At 37.9% G+C, this 13993-nt stretch overlaps 1 protein-coding gene across 3 annotated transcripts in view; it reads left to right on the top strand.

Annotated features, from left to right (window-relative positions):
* Window positions 1–13993, top strand: part of gak (cyclin G associated kinase) — a 109406-nt gene that overhangs the window by 48964 nt on the left and 46449 nt on the right. For all 3 annotated transcript variants that reach the window (XM_072589108.1, XM_072589109.1, XM_072589107.1), the window contains exons 9-11: window positions 2963–3075; window positions 8104–8203; window positions 10481–10598. In XM_072589108.1, coding sequence (XP_072445209.1) covers window positions 2963–3075; window positions 8104–8203; window positions 10481–10598 — 331 coding nt within the window. The remainder of the gene's footprint in view (window positions 1–2962; window positions 3076–8103; window positions 8204–10480; window positions 10599–13993) is intronic.

Here is a 13993-nt window from a genome sequence, read left to right as displayed (position 1 = left end):
GTCACATGGAATACAGTGTGCCAAAGTATGAGGTTATGCACTGTATGAGATGTAGATTATTTTCTAAATGGGGAAAGGTTTTGGAAATTTAAAGCACAAAGGGATTTAAGATCCTTGTTCAGGATTCTCTTATGGTTAACATGCGCGTCCATTTGGCAGTTAAGAAGGTAAATGCAGTGTTAGCATTGAATTTGAGAGGGCTAGAATACAAGAGCAGGAATGTAGTACTGAGTCTGTATCAGGTTCTGGTGAGAACACATTTGAATTATGGTGGGCTCCGTATCTAAGGAAGGATGTGCTGGCATTAGAGGAGAGGTTTGAAAGAATGATCTGAGGTTTAAGGGCTTGTCATATGAGAACCAGTTTAGGGCTTCTGGGTCTGTATTCGATCTCATTGAAACTTAAAGAATACTGAGAAGCTTGGATGCAGTGTATGTTGAGTAGCTGTTTCTGCTAGTAGGAGAGACAGGACCTGAGGATACAGCCTCAGAGTGAAGAGACTACCCTTAAGAAGTGAGATGAGGGATTTCTTCAACTAGTGGATGGTGAATCTGTGGAAATCATTGCCGCAGAAGGCTGTGGAAGCCAAGTCATTGATTGTATTTAAGACAGAGATAGATAGATTCTTGATTAGTAAGGGCATCATGGAATATGGGGAGAAGACAGGGCAATGGATTTGGGAAACATCAACCATGATCAAATGAAGGAGCAGACTCGATGGTCAAAATGACTCCAATTCTTCTCCTATATCTTATGGTCTTAAGAACCTGAGCACTGTGTACCATGGTTGCCAATGGTGGAGCAATTATTCAGGTGAATAGAGAAAAGTGCAAGAAGCCATAAATAGAGGAGTGCTTTTGTGGGGTTGGAGGAGACAGCACGGACAGAAATCAAACATGAACATTTTAAAATCAGTGCATTGCTTGTTCGAGAGCAAATGTTGATCAGTCAACCATGGGGATTATGGAGAACAGAACTTGCTGAGAGTGTAGGTTTGTTCTGCAGAAGTTCAGATGACCTCAACTTTATGGAGAATAGAACATGGGGCAACTGGGCAGGATTGTTGCAGAATCATGAGTCTCGAGGAAATGTAAGTGTGATTGGGTGTTTCAGGAGCAGATGAGCTGAAATAGCAGCAAAGCTGAATGATATTATAGAGTGGAAATAGGCGGTCTTTGTGATAGTGTGAATATGATGCTTGAAGCTCACCAGTGAAATGAATGATCTCTTGACCTCCTTGACTACTTTTTGCTCTCATAATTTAGTCTGTTTGTGGCCCTTTGTAAATTTCTGGTCCCATCCATATAACTTGTGCTATTGACTTGATGGAATTTGCAAAGCTGGTATGCAACTCTCAATTTCATTGTTCAGATCTTGAATGTACCTCTGAAAAGCCAAGGCTCCAGTACAGATCCTTTGCGACTGCCACTTTTCGCCTTCTGCCATTCAGAGAATGAACTGTTTTTTCCCACTTGATTCTTTCCTACTTCCTATCAGGGTTAGGCACAGTGGTTCACTGCTGCCTCACAGTCCAAGCACCAGAGTTCGATTCTCATCTTGGGTGACTGTGTGGAATTTGCACATTCTCTGCGATCTGCGTGGGTTTCCTCTGTACTGTGGGAGGAAACCAGAGCACTCAAAGATATCCAGATTAGGTGGATTGGCCATGCTCAATTTTCCATATTGTCCCAGGATGTGTAGGTTAGGTGGATTACCATGGAGAATGAAGGGTTAGAGGGATAGGATAGGATGAGATGCTGTTCAGAGGGTTGGTGTGGACTTGATGGGCTGAATGGTCTGCTCCTGCCCTGTGGTGATTCTATGATCCTAATTGTTACCTTTGCTCTAAAGTTATTTCCAAGTCTGTGCACATTTCGTGCAAATCTTGCACAAAGCCATATTAAATGCATTTCAAGAGTCTGTTTAAAGAACATCCCTGTCCACAGTGCTATTCATGGCCCCAAAAGTTGAGTTACTTCTGATCCATATGCTAAGATCTTGGATCAGATATGCTATCCCTTTTTCTCTTAGTTGTGGGTAAACTTTTGGCTATTTCAAGCAGGGAAATGGAGTAATAAAAAATTGGCAGTATATTTAAAACAGGGTGGGACTGCAATCAGGGACCTGCATTCATTTTATAAAATACAAAAGAACTGAAGTGTGTCATTTTGCTTAATGTTGGCTGAAGCAGATTGAGGTGATGATGGTCACTTTTCATCTAGGAGAAAGTGAGGACTGCAGATGCTGGAGTACCATAGTTGAAACATGTCGTGCTAGAAGACCACAGCAGGCCAGGCAGCATCCGAGGAGCAGGAGAATCGACCAAAATGTCGATTCTCCTGCTCCTCGGATGCTGCCTGGCCTGCTGTGGCTTTCCAGCACGTTTTTCAACTCTGGTCACTTTGCATGTTTTGGTGTGATATATTACTGTTAATTTGTGCTTATTAAATATTCAGGGTACACTTTAGATCTGGAAAACGCAATCCACATTGATGTTTGAGTGCAATGTTGCAGGAGTAATGAACTGTAAAAGATGCTGAATCTCAATTTTCTGATCATTTCTGTGGAAAAGATCTCAATGTACTACTCATGTGAAAGCAAAGGAATTCTTCCAGTATCCTGGCTGACCAACACAGAGAAAGCAGATTGATAGGGTGTTATCACTCTGCTGTTTTAACACCTTGTCAGATGCAAGTTGAATGCAGAGTATGTCTCCACCCCAGTAGGCTGTATTGCAAAATTGTTCATTGTTGTGTAACATTATGAAACAGTCCAAGTATGGGAAGGACTGTATAAATACAATTTTACTTATTTTCATTTAAGCTGTGATTCCTAATTTGCAGCTAGTAACTGGAATCTGTTGAGGAAATTAGAGTCCTAGTATAATGTTTTAACCATATTTGTTAGTTCATATTGACTGAAGATAGCATGATGACCTCGATATTCTTCCTTTTTGTTGTAGGTAATATGATGAAGGTAAATCCTGAAGAGCGATTGACTATTACAGAGGTTGTGAATCAACTGCAGGAGATCGCTGCTGCTAGGAATATTAATCTTAAATCCCCAATTACAGAGGTAAACATTCATCCTGGTTCTCAAAATTCATTTAAAGGCACATTCAAAAGAGAATTTGAATATAAACAGTTAAATGGACTATTGTATTAAATTGCTTAATTCCCTGGTTTATTTATTTTTGCTAATTAAAAACAAAAATGTTTGAATGCAGGAAAACAGAAACCTTTGAGTGAGCTGCAGGTCATAATAGTTATGTTAAAAAGTGACAGGGTTGGCAAATGATATTACTGACCAAAGGCTTTGATAAGTTGATTTGCTGGATCATGTGTGTTAATAATCAGCTCGTCAGCAACCAGAGCAATGATTAAAGTAAGCTGTTCACTCTAATACTTACATGGTTGCTGAGTCTGTTCATTTGAGTCTGGTGTTTTAGGACTGAAAATATCAATTGATATGTATATGTTTTGATCTGATTGCAATGAAGGAGATGTCACTGTGATTTCCTCTGCTTTTGATATCTGAAAATAAGCTCACATCTTCAGTGTTTGAATGCAATGTCGATCTTCCTTGAAGATCAAGCCAGTGGTAAGATGATCTGATCACTATTTTATATGCTATTTAGATGGTCTGATGGGCAGGTTTTGGTATATCGTCAGCTGTAAGAGTTGGAAGAATTGACACTTGTGATGTATGGCAACATCGAGGAGCAGAAGAGTTGATGTTTTGGGCATTAGCCCTTCATCAGGACTGCCTGAAACATTGACTCCTGTTCCTCAGATACTGACTAACCCGCTGTGTTTTTCTAGTGCCACACTTTTCTGCTCTGACTCTCCAGCATCTGCAGTCCTAACTTTCTCCTACTTGTGATGTATGATGTGTGATTTATGTGTACTTTAACATCTATAATAGAGTTGAATAAATGGTATGTGGGTTTTGAACTGTGTGAATGAAGGTATTTTTGAAGCCATAGGTTTTTGAAATCGGTATATGAGAGTGTGTTTCTGGATGCTATTGGAGAATTATTTGTATTGGAAGAACTTTACGAGTCGACAAAGGAAACTTTGAAGAGTATTTGTCGGCTGTCACTTAGAATAATCAGTGACTGATGTTTGGCTTGTTTATGGAAACCTCCTGTAGCTTGGAAAGCTTTTGTTTCTGTTCTCCGAAGTCCTACTGGAAATTAGACATTGGAAACAATTTCTTGTAGAGAAAAGAGTTACCTTAAAAAGTTAGGAAATAGATTGCCTGAGTGTGAGCTTTAGTTTGGAAGTTTCAGATCAGAAGAGTTTGGTCAGAATCCTAAAGGGTCGTTTAAAGTTGAGAAACTCTAACCTTAGTTGTGTGAAATACTCAAGGAAGAGGCTATTGGACTGTCAAGACCTGAAATTAAAAGCACCAATTAAATTAAACTTATAGAGTTGACAAAGACTTGAATTTTCTCTGGTATTTGATTACTGTAAAGGGATACTGTTGGGATAGATGGAAACTATATTTTAATTGTGTGTCTAAAATTTTTAAGTTGTCATATGCAATTAGCTTGGTTTATTTTGTCTTTACTTTTGCTTAAAAAACTTCTGTTTTATTGTTAAAATGAAATCTGTATCATTGCACCCTTGTCTTTCAGTTAAAGACTACCTCATTAAATTAAAAACAAAACAAAATATGATCCATCATGCCAGATTTCAATTTAGGATTTGACTTGCCTAATACTCTATTAAGGAGTGAAACTGATCTGGAAGAGCCATTATGACCCAGTAAGCCACCTATTTGTGTAGCTGCATTGATCCTGTCTGGGGAGAATTTTGTTACCTAGACTGTCCTGTTGTCTGTCTGAAGTAGGTTTGTACAAGACAAGTGGTGTGAGTTGAATATGGGGAGATGATAGAGGTAAGAAGAGGGATTTCCACAAGGAAATAAATCTAGAAGTTTCCCTTTTTAAATTTTATCATTTCAGGTTTTAAAGGTAGAATAGCCAATTGCAGAAAAAAATAATGTTTTCTTAAGTTTAGGTTCCACTGGGGCCTTTAAGATCCTGACCTCATTGCAGGCTTGGTTCAAAAATATCCAAAAGAGCTGAATTCCTGAGCTGAGGTAGGACTGACTATCCTTGATATCAATACTGCATGTGACCAAGAGTAGGATCAGAGAACTGTGGCATAACTGGAGTCAATGGGAGTCAGTTGCAAACTCTCCACTGGTTGGAGCCATACCTGGCTCAAAGGAACTTGGTTGTTGTTGTCAGAGTTTGGTCATCTCGGCTCCAGAATGTCTCTGCAGAAGATACGCAGGACAGGGTTCTAGGCCCAACCATCTTCAGCTTCTTCAAAGACCTTCCCTCCAACATAAAGTCAGAAGTAGGGATGTCAACTGCTGATTGCATAATGTTCAGCAGTATTCATGACTCATCTGATTCTGAAGCAGTCCAAGTCCAAATGTAACAAAACAATATCAAGTGGTGAGTAAAGTTCATGCTGCATAAGTGCCAAGCAATGACCATTTTTAACGAAAGAGAGTCTAACCATCATCCCTTGGCAATATCTTGGTGAGTGGCAATATCTTGGTGAATTCCCCACCTTCAACATCCTGGGCATTGACCAGAACTCAGCTGACATAGTCACAATAAGTACTGTGGCTAAAAGAGCAGGCCAGAGCCTAGGATTTCTGCATTGAATAATTTATGACTCCCCAGAGCCTATAGCCAATAACAAAGCACAAGGCATGAGTGTGATAGAATACTCACCACTTGCCTCATGAATGCATATCCAACTTGAAGCTTGACGCCATCCAGGACGAAGCAGTCCACTTGATAGGCATCATATCCACAAATATTCTGTCTCTCCACCACTGATGCTTTGCAGCAACAGTGTGTACCATCTACAAAATGTGGTACTGAAACTACACCAAGGCTCCTTGCATAGTACCAGCGTATGATCATGACCATGATCATCTAGAAAACCAATGCCGCCATAGCTTCCACAAAGCTGTGCAGTTGCAGCCTGAGCGATGTTCTGCACATGGTGATTGATGTTGACATGTTAAGAAAATTAGAGGAAACTTTGAACACCACCACCTGCAAGCTTCCCTCCAAGCTACTCACTGTCCTGACTTCTGAATATAATGTCAATCCTTCACTGTCACTGAGTCAAAATCCTGGCAAGGCATTGTGGATCTACCTACAGCACATGGAATGCAGCAGTTCAAGAGGACAGCTCGCCACCACTCTTTCAAGGGCTGTTGGGGATAGGGCGATAGATGCTAGCCCTGCTCAATTCCCATTAGTAACCAAAAGAAAGATGGGAAAGATATGATTATCCACATACCAGTTGTGACAGCCTTTTATCTTTTTTAAATTAATGGACTATTCCGTTATTCTACATTCAGTATATTTACATGTGGTGTATCTGAATTGTGAAGGATGTGTTGTATTTACAGTATGTTAATTTTTTATTCTGCTTCTCTATCTAAATTATTGAATCATCTGAATGGGGAGGGGTCTAGCTGTTAATGTGCCCCTCTAATCATTGTGTGACTGAATAGTCGCTGCAAAAGCATCAGGTTTACCCTGTTGCAATGATATAAGGTGTTGTTCTTTCTTGTCATGTTTAAACAGTAGTTTAATATTCTTTGTCATGCCCAAAATAATGGTTGAAAATTCTTAACATGTAGTTAATCGTATGTATAGTTTTGCAAAGGTTGTTGTAAATTGTTTTACGATCATCAATGTTGACTTCTGGTTTTGATGTGTTCACTGTTTTCAAGTACTTCAGTTATTATTTCTGTTAGTTGGATTATTTTTGCTGTTGACTGTGTATCAATTTAGCTGGCTATTGACGTTCAATTCTAGATATGTATGCACGATATCGAATGATAGCTGGCAATGATTATATAATTTGGAATATCACAACAACCAGAAGTTTTGTGGTATTCATTTTCTTGGCTCTTAATTTAAACTTAGACAGTGCTTGCACATTGATTGGCAGTTGTTCCCGAATGTAAGTATCTTTCACACACTCACTGATTTACTTTTTTTCTCTCCCACTCAACTGCTGAGGAAAAACAAATCAATTTATATTGAAAGTCTAGGCTTGTCTCTATCACCAAGTAAACAAGTAAGATGAATATTGATGATGTACCTTGGTATCCATATCATGTAGAAAATGTGCTGTTTTAAATCTTTACTAGTTGGGTCAGGTACAAAACAAGCTGACCTTATAGCTTCATTTCCAGAATGCTAATGTGCTGGAATTGTTTTGAATGCCTGAATGTACTTGCTGGGAGGTATAAACACCCTTTGGACCTTTGGAATAAATGCACTGAATCACAGCTTTGTGCAATCATTACTTTATTAATCCCAAAGAAAAGCTTGAAAGGAATCCATTTCTGTGTCTCAGAGTACTGAATTGCACCAATGCTCCACTTACATGAAATCAATCCCACTTCACAGACTGATGCATTTTCTGTCCCACTTTAAATGGGACAATTCACTTTTGTTGGTCAAAAAGTATGTAATTCATGCACATTGTTTTTTATTGTAAATTGTTGTACAGTAAGAAATTTTAGATATTTGCAGATACGACTAGCTAAAGGGATCAGTACAAAATTATTAAAGTTTGTTGTTTTGTTGTTATTTGCCCAAACATAGGAATTATTTTGTTGATAAATATGTTGGATAAAAAACTGTGTTGAATTTTATGGAAGTGCGCGTACTTTTTTTTAAAAACTGTCTGTTTTACCATTTCTGATATGATTCTGAAGGTAATATGCTTAACTTAAAACTAATCACTTTAAATGTCAAGCAGGCATGGTGTAGTCAGCTGAATATACTGATCATGCTGGGCCTAAAGCCAAATTGGATATCTTGCTGGATCTGCTTGTAGGCAGCTGAGTATTGAGATAGAACTAACAGCAATGCCCTGTTTGTTCTGATGAGAATCGTTTTGGTTTTGCGACTCGATAGCAGAATAATTTGCAACTGGTTGCTAGGAATTTCTGTTTTCTTTGTTGTGCTGGTGTATGGATTATTCTTTCATGAGTCTGCTGCATTCTTATCTGAGAAGGATCACTTGTGATGGTTATCAATCCTTACAGCTCCTGGAGCAGAATGGAGGGGTGGCCAACAGTACGGTGGCAAGTTCAGCACCACAGTGGAACAAACCAGCAGGACATCTGAACAACATGCACAATGCAGGTATGTGACCTAGTTATTAACAAAGGAGACATAAAGGAATCATGAATAAGCTCTCCATTGTGCCATAGAAATATATCTAGTGCAGCATCACATAAATTCTGGTTAAAGCTGTACAATTTGTTTCAAGTTGATGCCAACTCTAATCTTCTTTCAACTAAACTGGATTTGGTCATTAAAATCCTGGTGTCTGATTCATTTAGGCTTACGGTTGCTTCTTGGTTCTACAAGTCAGGAAGTACATGTTGAAATCGGGTCACCAGCAAAATTAGTGCTGATGTTACATTCTCATTTTGATTTGATCTTTCATGTTTATTGTGCTTCATGTTGCTGATTAATAGGCAAATTAACAAACAGGACAAGTTCTGGTTTGTTTCCCTTTTGAAATTAGAATTACAATGACAGGCTACACTCAATGGACTGATTAGCGTGTTAGAGAATATAGCGCTGTTAAATCATCCTAAAACTAAGATCACAATGCATGTTATTTATACTGGGCTTTTCAAAGAAGTCCAGTTATATTCCCTTCTCTTTCTGTCATGCTTCTCAGCGTAATGCAGTGGCAAAAACTGGACAATTGCATATTGCTTTAGATTACTATATTAAGCTGACCTTCGTTGAGATTTTAGCTGGATTTCAAGCAAATTTTAAAAAGAACACAGTCTTCATTAGGGTTCATAATTGAATTTGAAGAAATTGGATATTTATGCAGTAAAGATTAAGTGCTTCATGAACATTTGATTTTAATACTGAGTAAAAATAAATGGGTAAAGGCCATTCGACTCCAGCATCAAAAGAAACTCTTTCATTCCAAACAGAGATCGACTGTTTCAACAGTCTGTCTGATTGATTGTTTAATCAATGACATTAATTTGCGCTTAGGCTTCTTACCATGCGCGATCATAAAAGTGCTCTATGTACTTGAAGTAAAGTGAAAACCTTTTGCTTTTCCCAACCTAATATCTGTTAGATCAATCTAAAGCAACGTAAAAATGACTTTTTTTAAAAAAAAAAGCCAGTCTCTATCACTCTGACGTTTATAGTACAACAGTAACAAGACTTGAAAAATGCTGAATCAGTATAAATGGTTTGGGAACACAGTGGGTTGTAAAGTCACTTCACAAATGCACGTCCTTACTTCTTTCTTCAATTACTTCAGTCATATTTAATCTGTAAGGCCATTATTTGATTATTAGTTAACGCTTATTAATACATCTTGAAACATATTAATGAAATAAGTAATTAAGCGGGCTTGTATGCTGAAAGGGCACATTGTGCTATAGTTTCTCATATCTAGGATCCCTCTCTTATCCCAGCACCTTGTCTTTTAATTTTATTATGCTGCATCAAGAATGGTGAGCTAAATAAACAGAACTAGAAAAGTATATTGGTTTGTAATTTGGTAGAATGCACTTGACAAAAAATGTGTTTTCTGGTTGTCATCAATTCAGTACGATATCAGTCTATGTCTGCCTGGAAAGGGATGCTCCATTTTGCGCCACCGTGTTCATTGTTACGAGAGGAAGGCTCGACATTAAACATCTCTAATTTCATTCAAATCCATAAGAGCCTATTTAGATATTTCTGAAAATTTATATTTGTTGTTTTGGAAGTGTTATATTGACAACATCTGGTATAGTGCATAGGCTGTGCACTTGTTAACCACTGTTTCAATTGGATTATAGAATACAAGTCAAACAAGTGGTCTTTGTGATTTTTCTGATGGGATGTATAGCATGATTTCATTAAAGGCCAAGGGACTTAGGGCTGTTTTGACCAATTCTTTTGTATAAAACTTGAATTGCTTGGCCCATGCCTATTTAAAAATGCAGTGTATTTCAGAGATTTTTAACTTGTGAAATAGGTTGAGTTATGATTGGAAATGTTAGTCTTCCAGTACAGTTGTTGGATTAAAAAGTGTGGCGCTGGAAAAGCACAGCTGGTCAGGCAGCATCTGAGGAGCAGGAGAGTTGATGTTTTGAGCGTTAGCTCTTCAACAGGAATGTGAATGCTCTTCAGATGCTGCCTGACCAGCTGTGCTTTTCCAGCGCCACACTTTGTGACTCTGATCTCCATCATGAGGCATCCTCACTTTCTCCCAGTTATTGGGTTAGTTGGTTCTACAAGTTGACAAGTATTTGGAAACACTCTAAAAAAAACTTCATTATATCAAGAATATGTGCTAAGTAGAAGGCAGTTTGTAGGCACTGAGCAAAAGTGTACTTGGCAATTGAAGAGTTATTGGTACCTAATGGATTATCTGTTCACCTTATTCCTTAGGTGTTGAAAATGATGTATCGCATCATGGAGGGTTGTTTGATATTCTCAAAGGAGGCACGGAGCGCTTCCTGACTAACATCAAAGATACATCCTCAAAGATGATCCAGTCAGTTGCCAAGTAAGTCAAAACGGTTGCTGAGCAGATGTCTTACTACATATTCCCTAGGATCATAGAGTCACTACATTTCACTGCGACTGTTCCGCAGAGTTACAACATTTTACTGCAGCTATTCCACTGAATCACTGTATTTCATTTTGACCATTTCACAGAATCTCTGCATTTCACTGCAGCTGTTCCACAAAGTCACCCCACTTCATTGTGGCTGTTTCCACAGATTAACTGCATTCAATGCAGCTGTTGCATGGAATCGCTATTTCTCTACAACTGTTCTGTCGGGTCACTACATTTCAATGTGACTATTCCAGAGAGTCACCACATTTTACTGTGACAGTTGCATGGAGTCACTACAATTCACTGCAGCTATTCCACAGAGTAACTACTTTTTGCTGCTGATGTTCCACAGAGTCACTACTGATGGCCACAAATGCTTTGTTGGTAAATTCCCAGGGATTAAAATGATAGTGAAATTCTTAGAACAATTAAATAGACTATCCCAGTAATGTTCTACTAATTTTTTTTCACATTTCCCTTTCCTATTGTAAGAATGTGTTCTTAGTTATTGGCAACTTTGGTAAGTTACTGCTGAATGAATGTTACCTCTTGCTAATCCGTTACTCTAGATACCAACTGTCGAATTTAGTTTTGCCTATCTTTTCATGGGTTAAATTTATTTACTGAATGAATTTTATTCACAGATTATTCTAATTTCAGCTATCTTTCTTTTGCATTATAGATTCTGTTGCATTGTTCATTGTGAAATCTTTATCATTAATCACTGTAGGGATTTCACTCGATGGCTACAGATGTATTAGTACCCTTTCAAAAAAGCCAATTGTTATCAACAGACTACAAGATTAAATAGGCAAACTCATAGCATCTAACAGTCCCAATGTAAATATCAATAAATATATCTTGTAGAACGAAGATTTTTTTTTCAAGAAGCGTTGTACTTTAGTTGATGTAGTACTTGATTTGTAGAAGGGCAGATAGATAATATAGTAATACATATTAGAATGGGACAGATGCACATGGAGGGCATCCCATGTTCTTTTTTCAAACTTTGGTTGCACAACTGGTTCTGCATAACTCGGGACTGATCATGTTGTGTAATATCTGCTCAATGCTGGGTTTTGATTGTTCTTTTGGATCACGTTTTAAGGACTTGAATAACAATGACAAGTAATTGCTTGGTAGTACAGAATATAAAAATTGTTGAACAGAGACATGAAGTTAATGCTTTTTGTCTTGATTTTATTCGGACTGAAATTCAAGAGAAACAACTTTAGAATAGAAAGGAAACATTAATTCACTCATTATGAGAAGAGGGTTACGATTGGCTGAACTATCGTTTGGCATAGAAATCTGGCAGGGACTCCTGCCTCTCAATCTTGGCTAACTGTTAAAATTCAAATAGGCAAGTCAACTCTGATTGAAAGTTGCCATGGGGGTGTAGCAAGGAACAGGTGATGCTAACTGTTTCATGCTGACACTTTGCAGTTAATACACGAGTTATATTCTCAGTTAACAGGATCCTGCTTCAAGCCAAAATGATATTCTGCCTGCCACACAGGTGTATGACTTTCAGTGTTAGTGTGATGTAAGTCATGCCTCCCAACAATGTCAGACACACCGCATCCCTTTGATTGTCCACAGAAGGCAGTGTATCGGTTGCCTGTGCTTGTGAAACTCAGAACTTAGTGTCAATCATTTTAATGTGTTTCTGTTCTTGGGCATCATTTGCTGAATAATCTTGACTGTACTAAGAATTGCACAAGAAGCCAGTTTGAAATTCTGTCTGCCTGGGAGCATTTTTATGTGCCAGAAGCTGCAGATGTTCTCATACAGTGCTCGGTTCTTGGTAGAAAAAAGAAATATGTCCACACATTGTGCCTTTTTCAATGAGGAAAATAAAAAATTATCCAAACCCTACTGCTATACCTGGCAAAGCCTTGCCAACTCCGTCAACTTGTCTGGTTTGAAGGTAATCAGGTAATGCAATTGACAATGGACTGTTCCTGCCACATTTCCATGCTCAACCATAGATCAATCAGTCCGCATTCTGTCCTCATGCTGCATGTATTATTTCTTTTTGGAATTTAGTGTTGCAGACAGTTTGAGAAAAGTTAGGAAGTAGTTATAGGATGTGACTAATAAGACTAGTCGAGTTCTATCCTTTATAATGAAAGAATTTGAAAGTAAAAGTAAGCATGTTATGCTTCAGTTATACAGCACATTAATGAGACCACATCTTGAATACTGTGGGGAGTTTTGGTTTACTTATTTAAGAAAAGATATGTATTTGTTAGATGTGGTTCCCAGGAGGTTTGCTAAATTGATAACTGGAATGACCAGGTTGTCTTGTGAGGAAAGACCTGGACAGACTTAGTTTAATTTTACTGGCAGTTAGAAGTGAGGGGTGACTTGACTAAATTATATAAGATAGTTTTGACATGTGGATGTGGCAATGATGTTTCCCCTTAAGGGTGAGTCCAGAAAAAGGTGGCACAAATTTACATTAGAGGTTGCCACTTTAGAACAGAGATGAGTTTTTTTTATTCCCGAAGGTCAAGCAACTTTGAAATTCTCTGCCCCACAGGATGGTGGAATTAGGGTCATTGCATGTTTTAAAGTGGAGCGAGGTAGATTTTGTTAGCCGATGGAATGAAAATATATCAGAGGTAGATAGAAATGTACAGTTTGAAATACAGACAGATTAGCCATGCCCTTATTCAGTGATGGAGCAGTGCAAGGGGCCACATGGCTGACATCTGCTCATAGTTCGTTTGTTTGTAAAGTTGGTTTTCTTGCTTTGAGTGGAAGATGAAAACCTTGGCATCATGTCTTTGTTTTTTAAGCAAATTAAGTGATAGAGCAGAGAAAATGATTTTATGTTTGATTTATTTGTATCTCACTCACATTTAAATAATTGCTATATTTTTGATAAAATTCAGAGTAAAATGTAGTTTTAATTTAGCCTTTTGAAACAAGTGTAATCAAGTCAATTCATGCTGCATCATCTTGCCCAATTTCAAACTATGAAAGCAGAAATGTTTACAGCTACTTTGCTAAAGTATGTGGGTGGAGGCAATATTTTCAATATTTTCCTCAATATTTTCTTTCTGCTTGACCTTTTTTATTCCCACCCATTAATATGTTAGTTATTATTTTGTTGTTCATAGTTAAGGCTAGTGTTCTGCTGATAAGTCAACAAGCATGATAAAAAAAATCTGAAAAGAATACTTGGTTTCTATTTGCTTTCCTCATTTGATGACAGTCCATTAGAAAACCATGTTTGCCATCTCTAAAATTGGAGGTGTCAATCAAAATAACATAATTTGTATTGTCCAGACTAAATGCGTTGTTCCAGTTGGCAGGACAATGAAGTTGATATT

Source organism: Chiloscyllium punctatum, chromosome 2 (assembly GCF_047496795.1).
Source record: "Chiloscyllium punctatum isolate Juve2018m chromosome 2, sChiPun1.3, whole genome shotgun sequence".
In the NCBI taxonomy this organism is placed as follows: Eukaryota; Metazoa; Chordata; class Chondrichthyes; order Orectolobiformes; family Hemiscylliidae; genus Chiloscyllium; species Chiloscyllium punctatum.
Note: the sequence above shows the minus strand (reverse complement) of the source record. Positions and strands in the feature narration are given on the sequence as shown.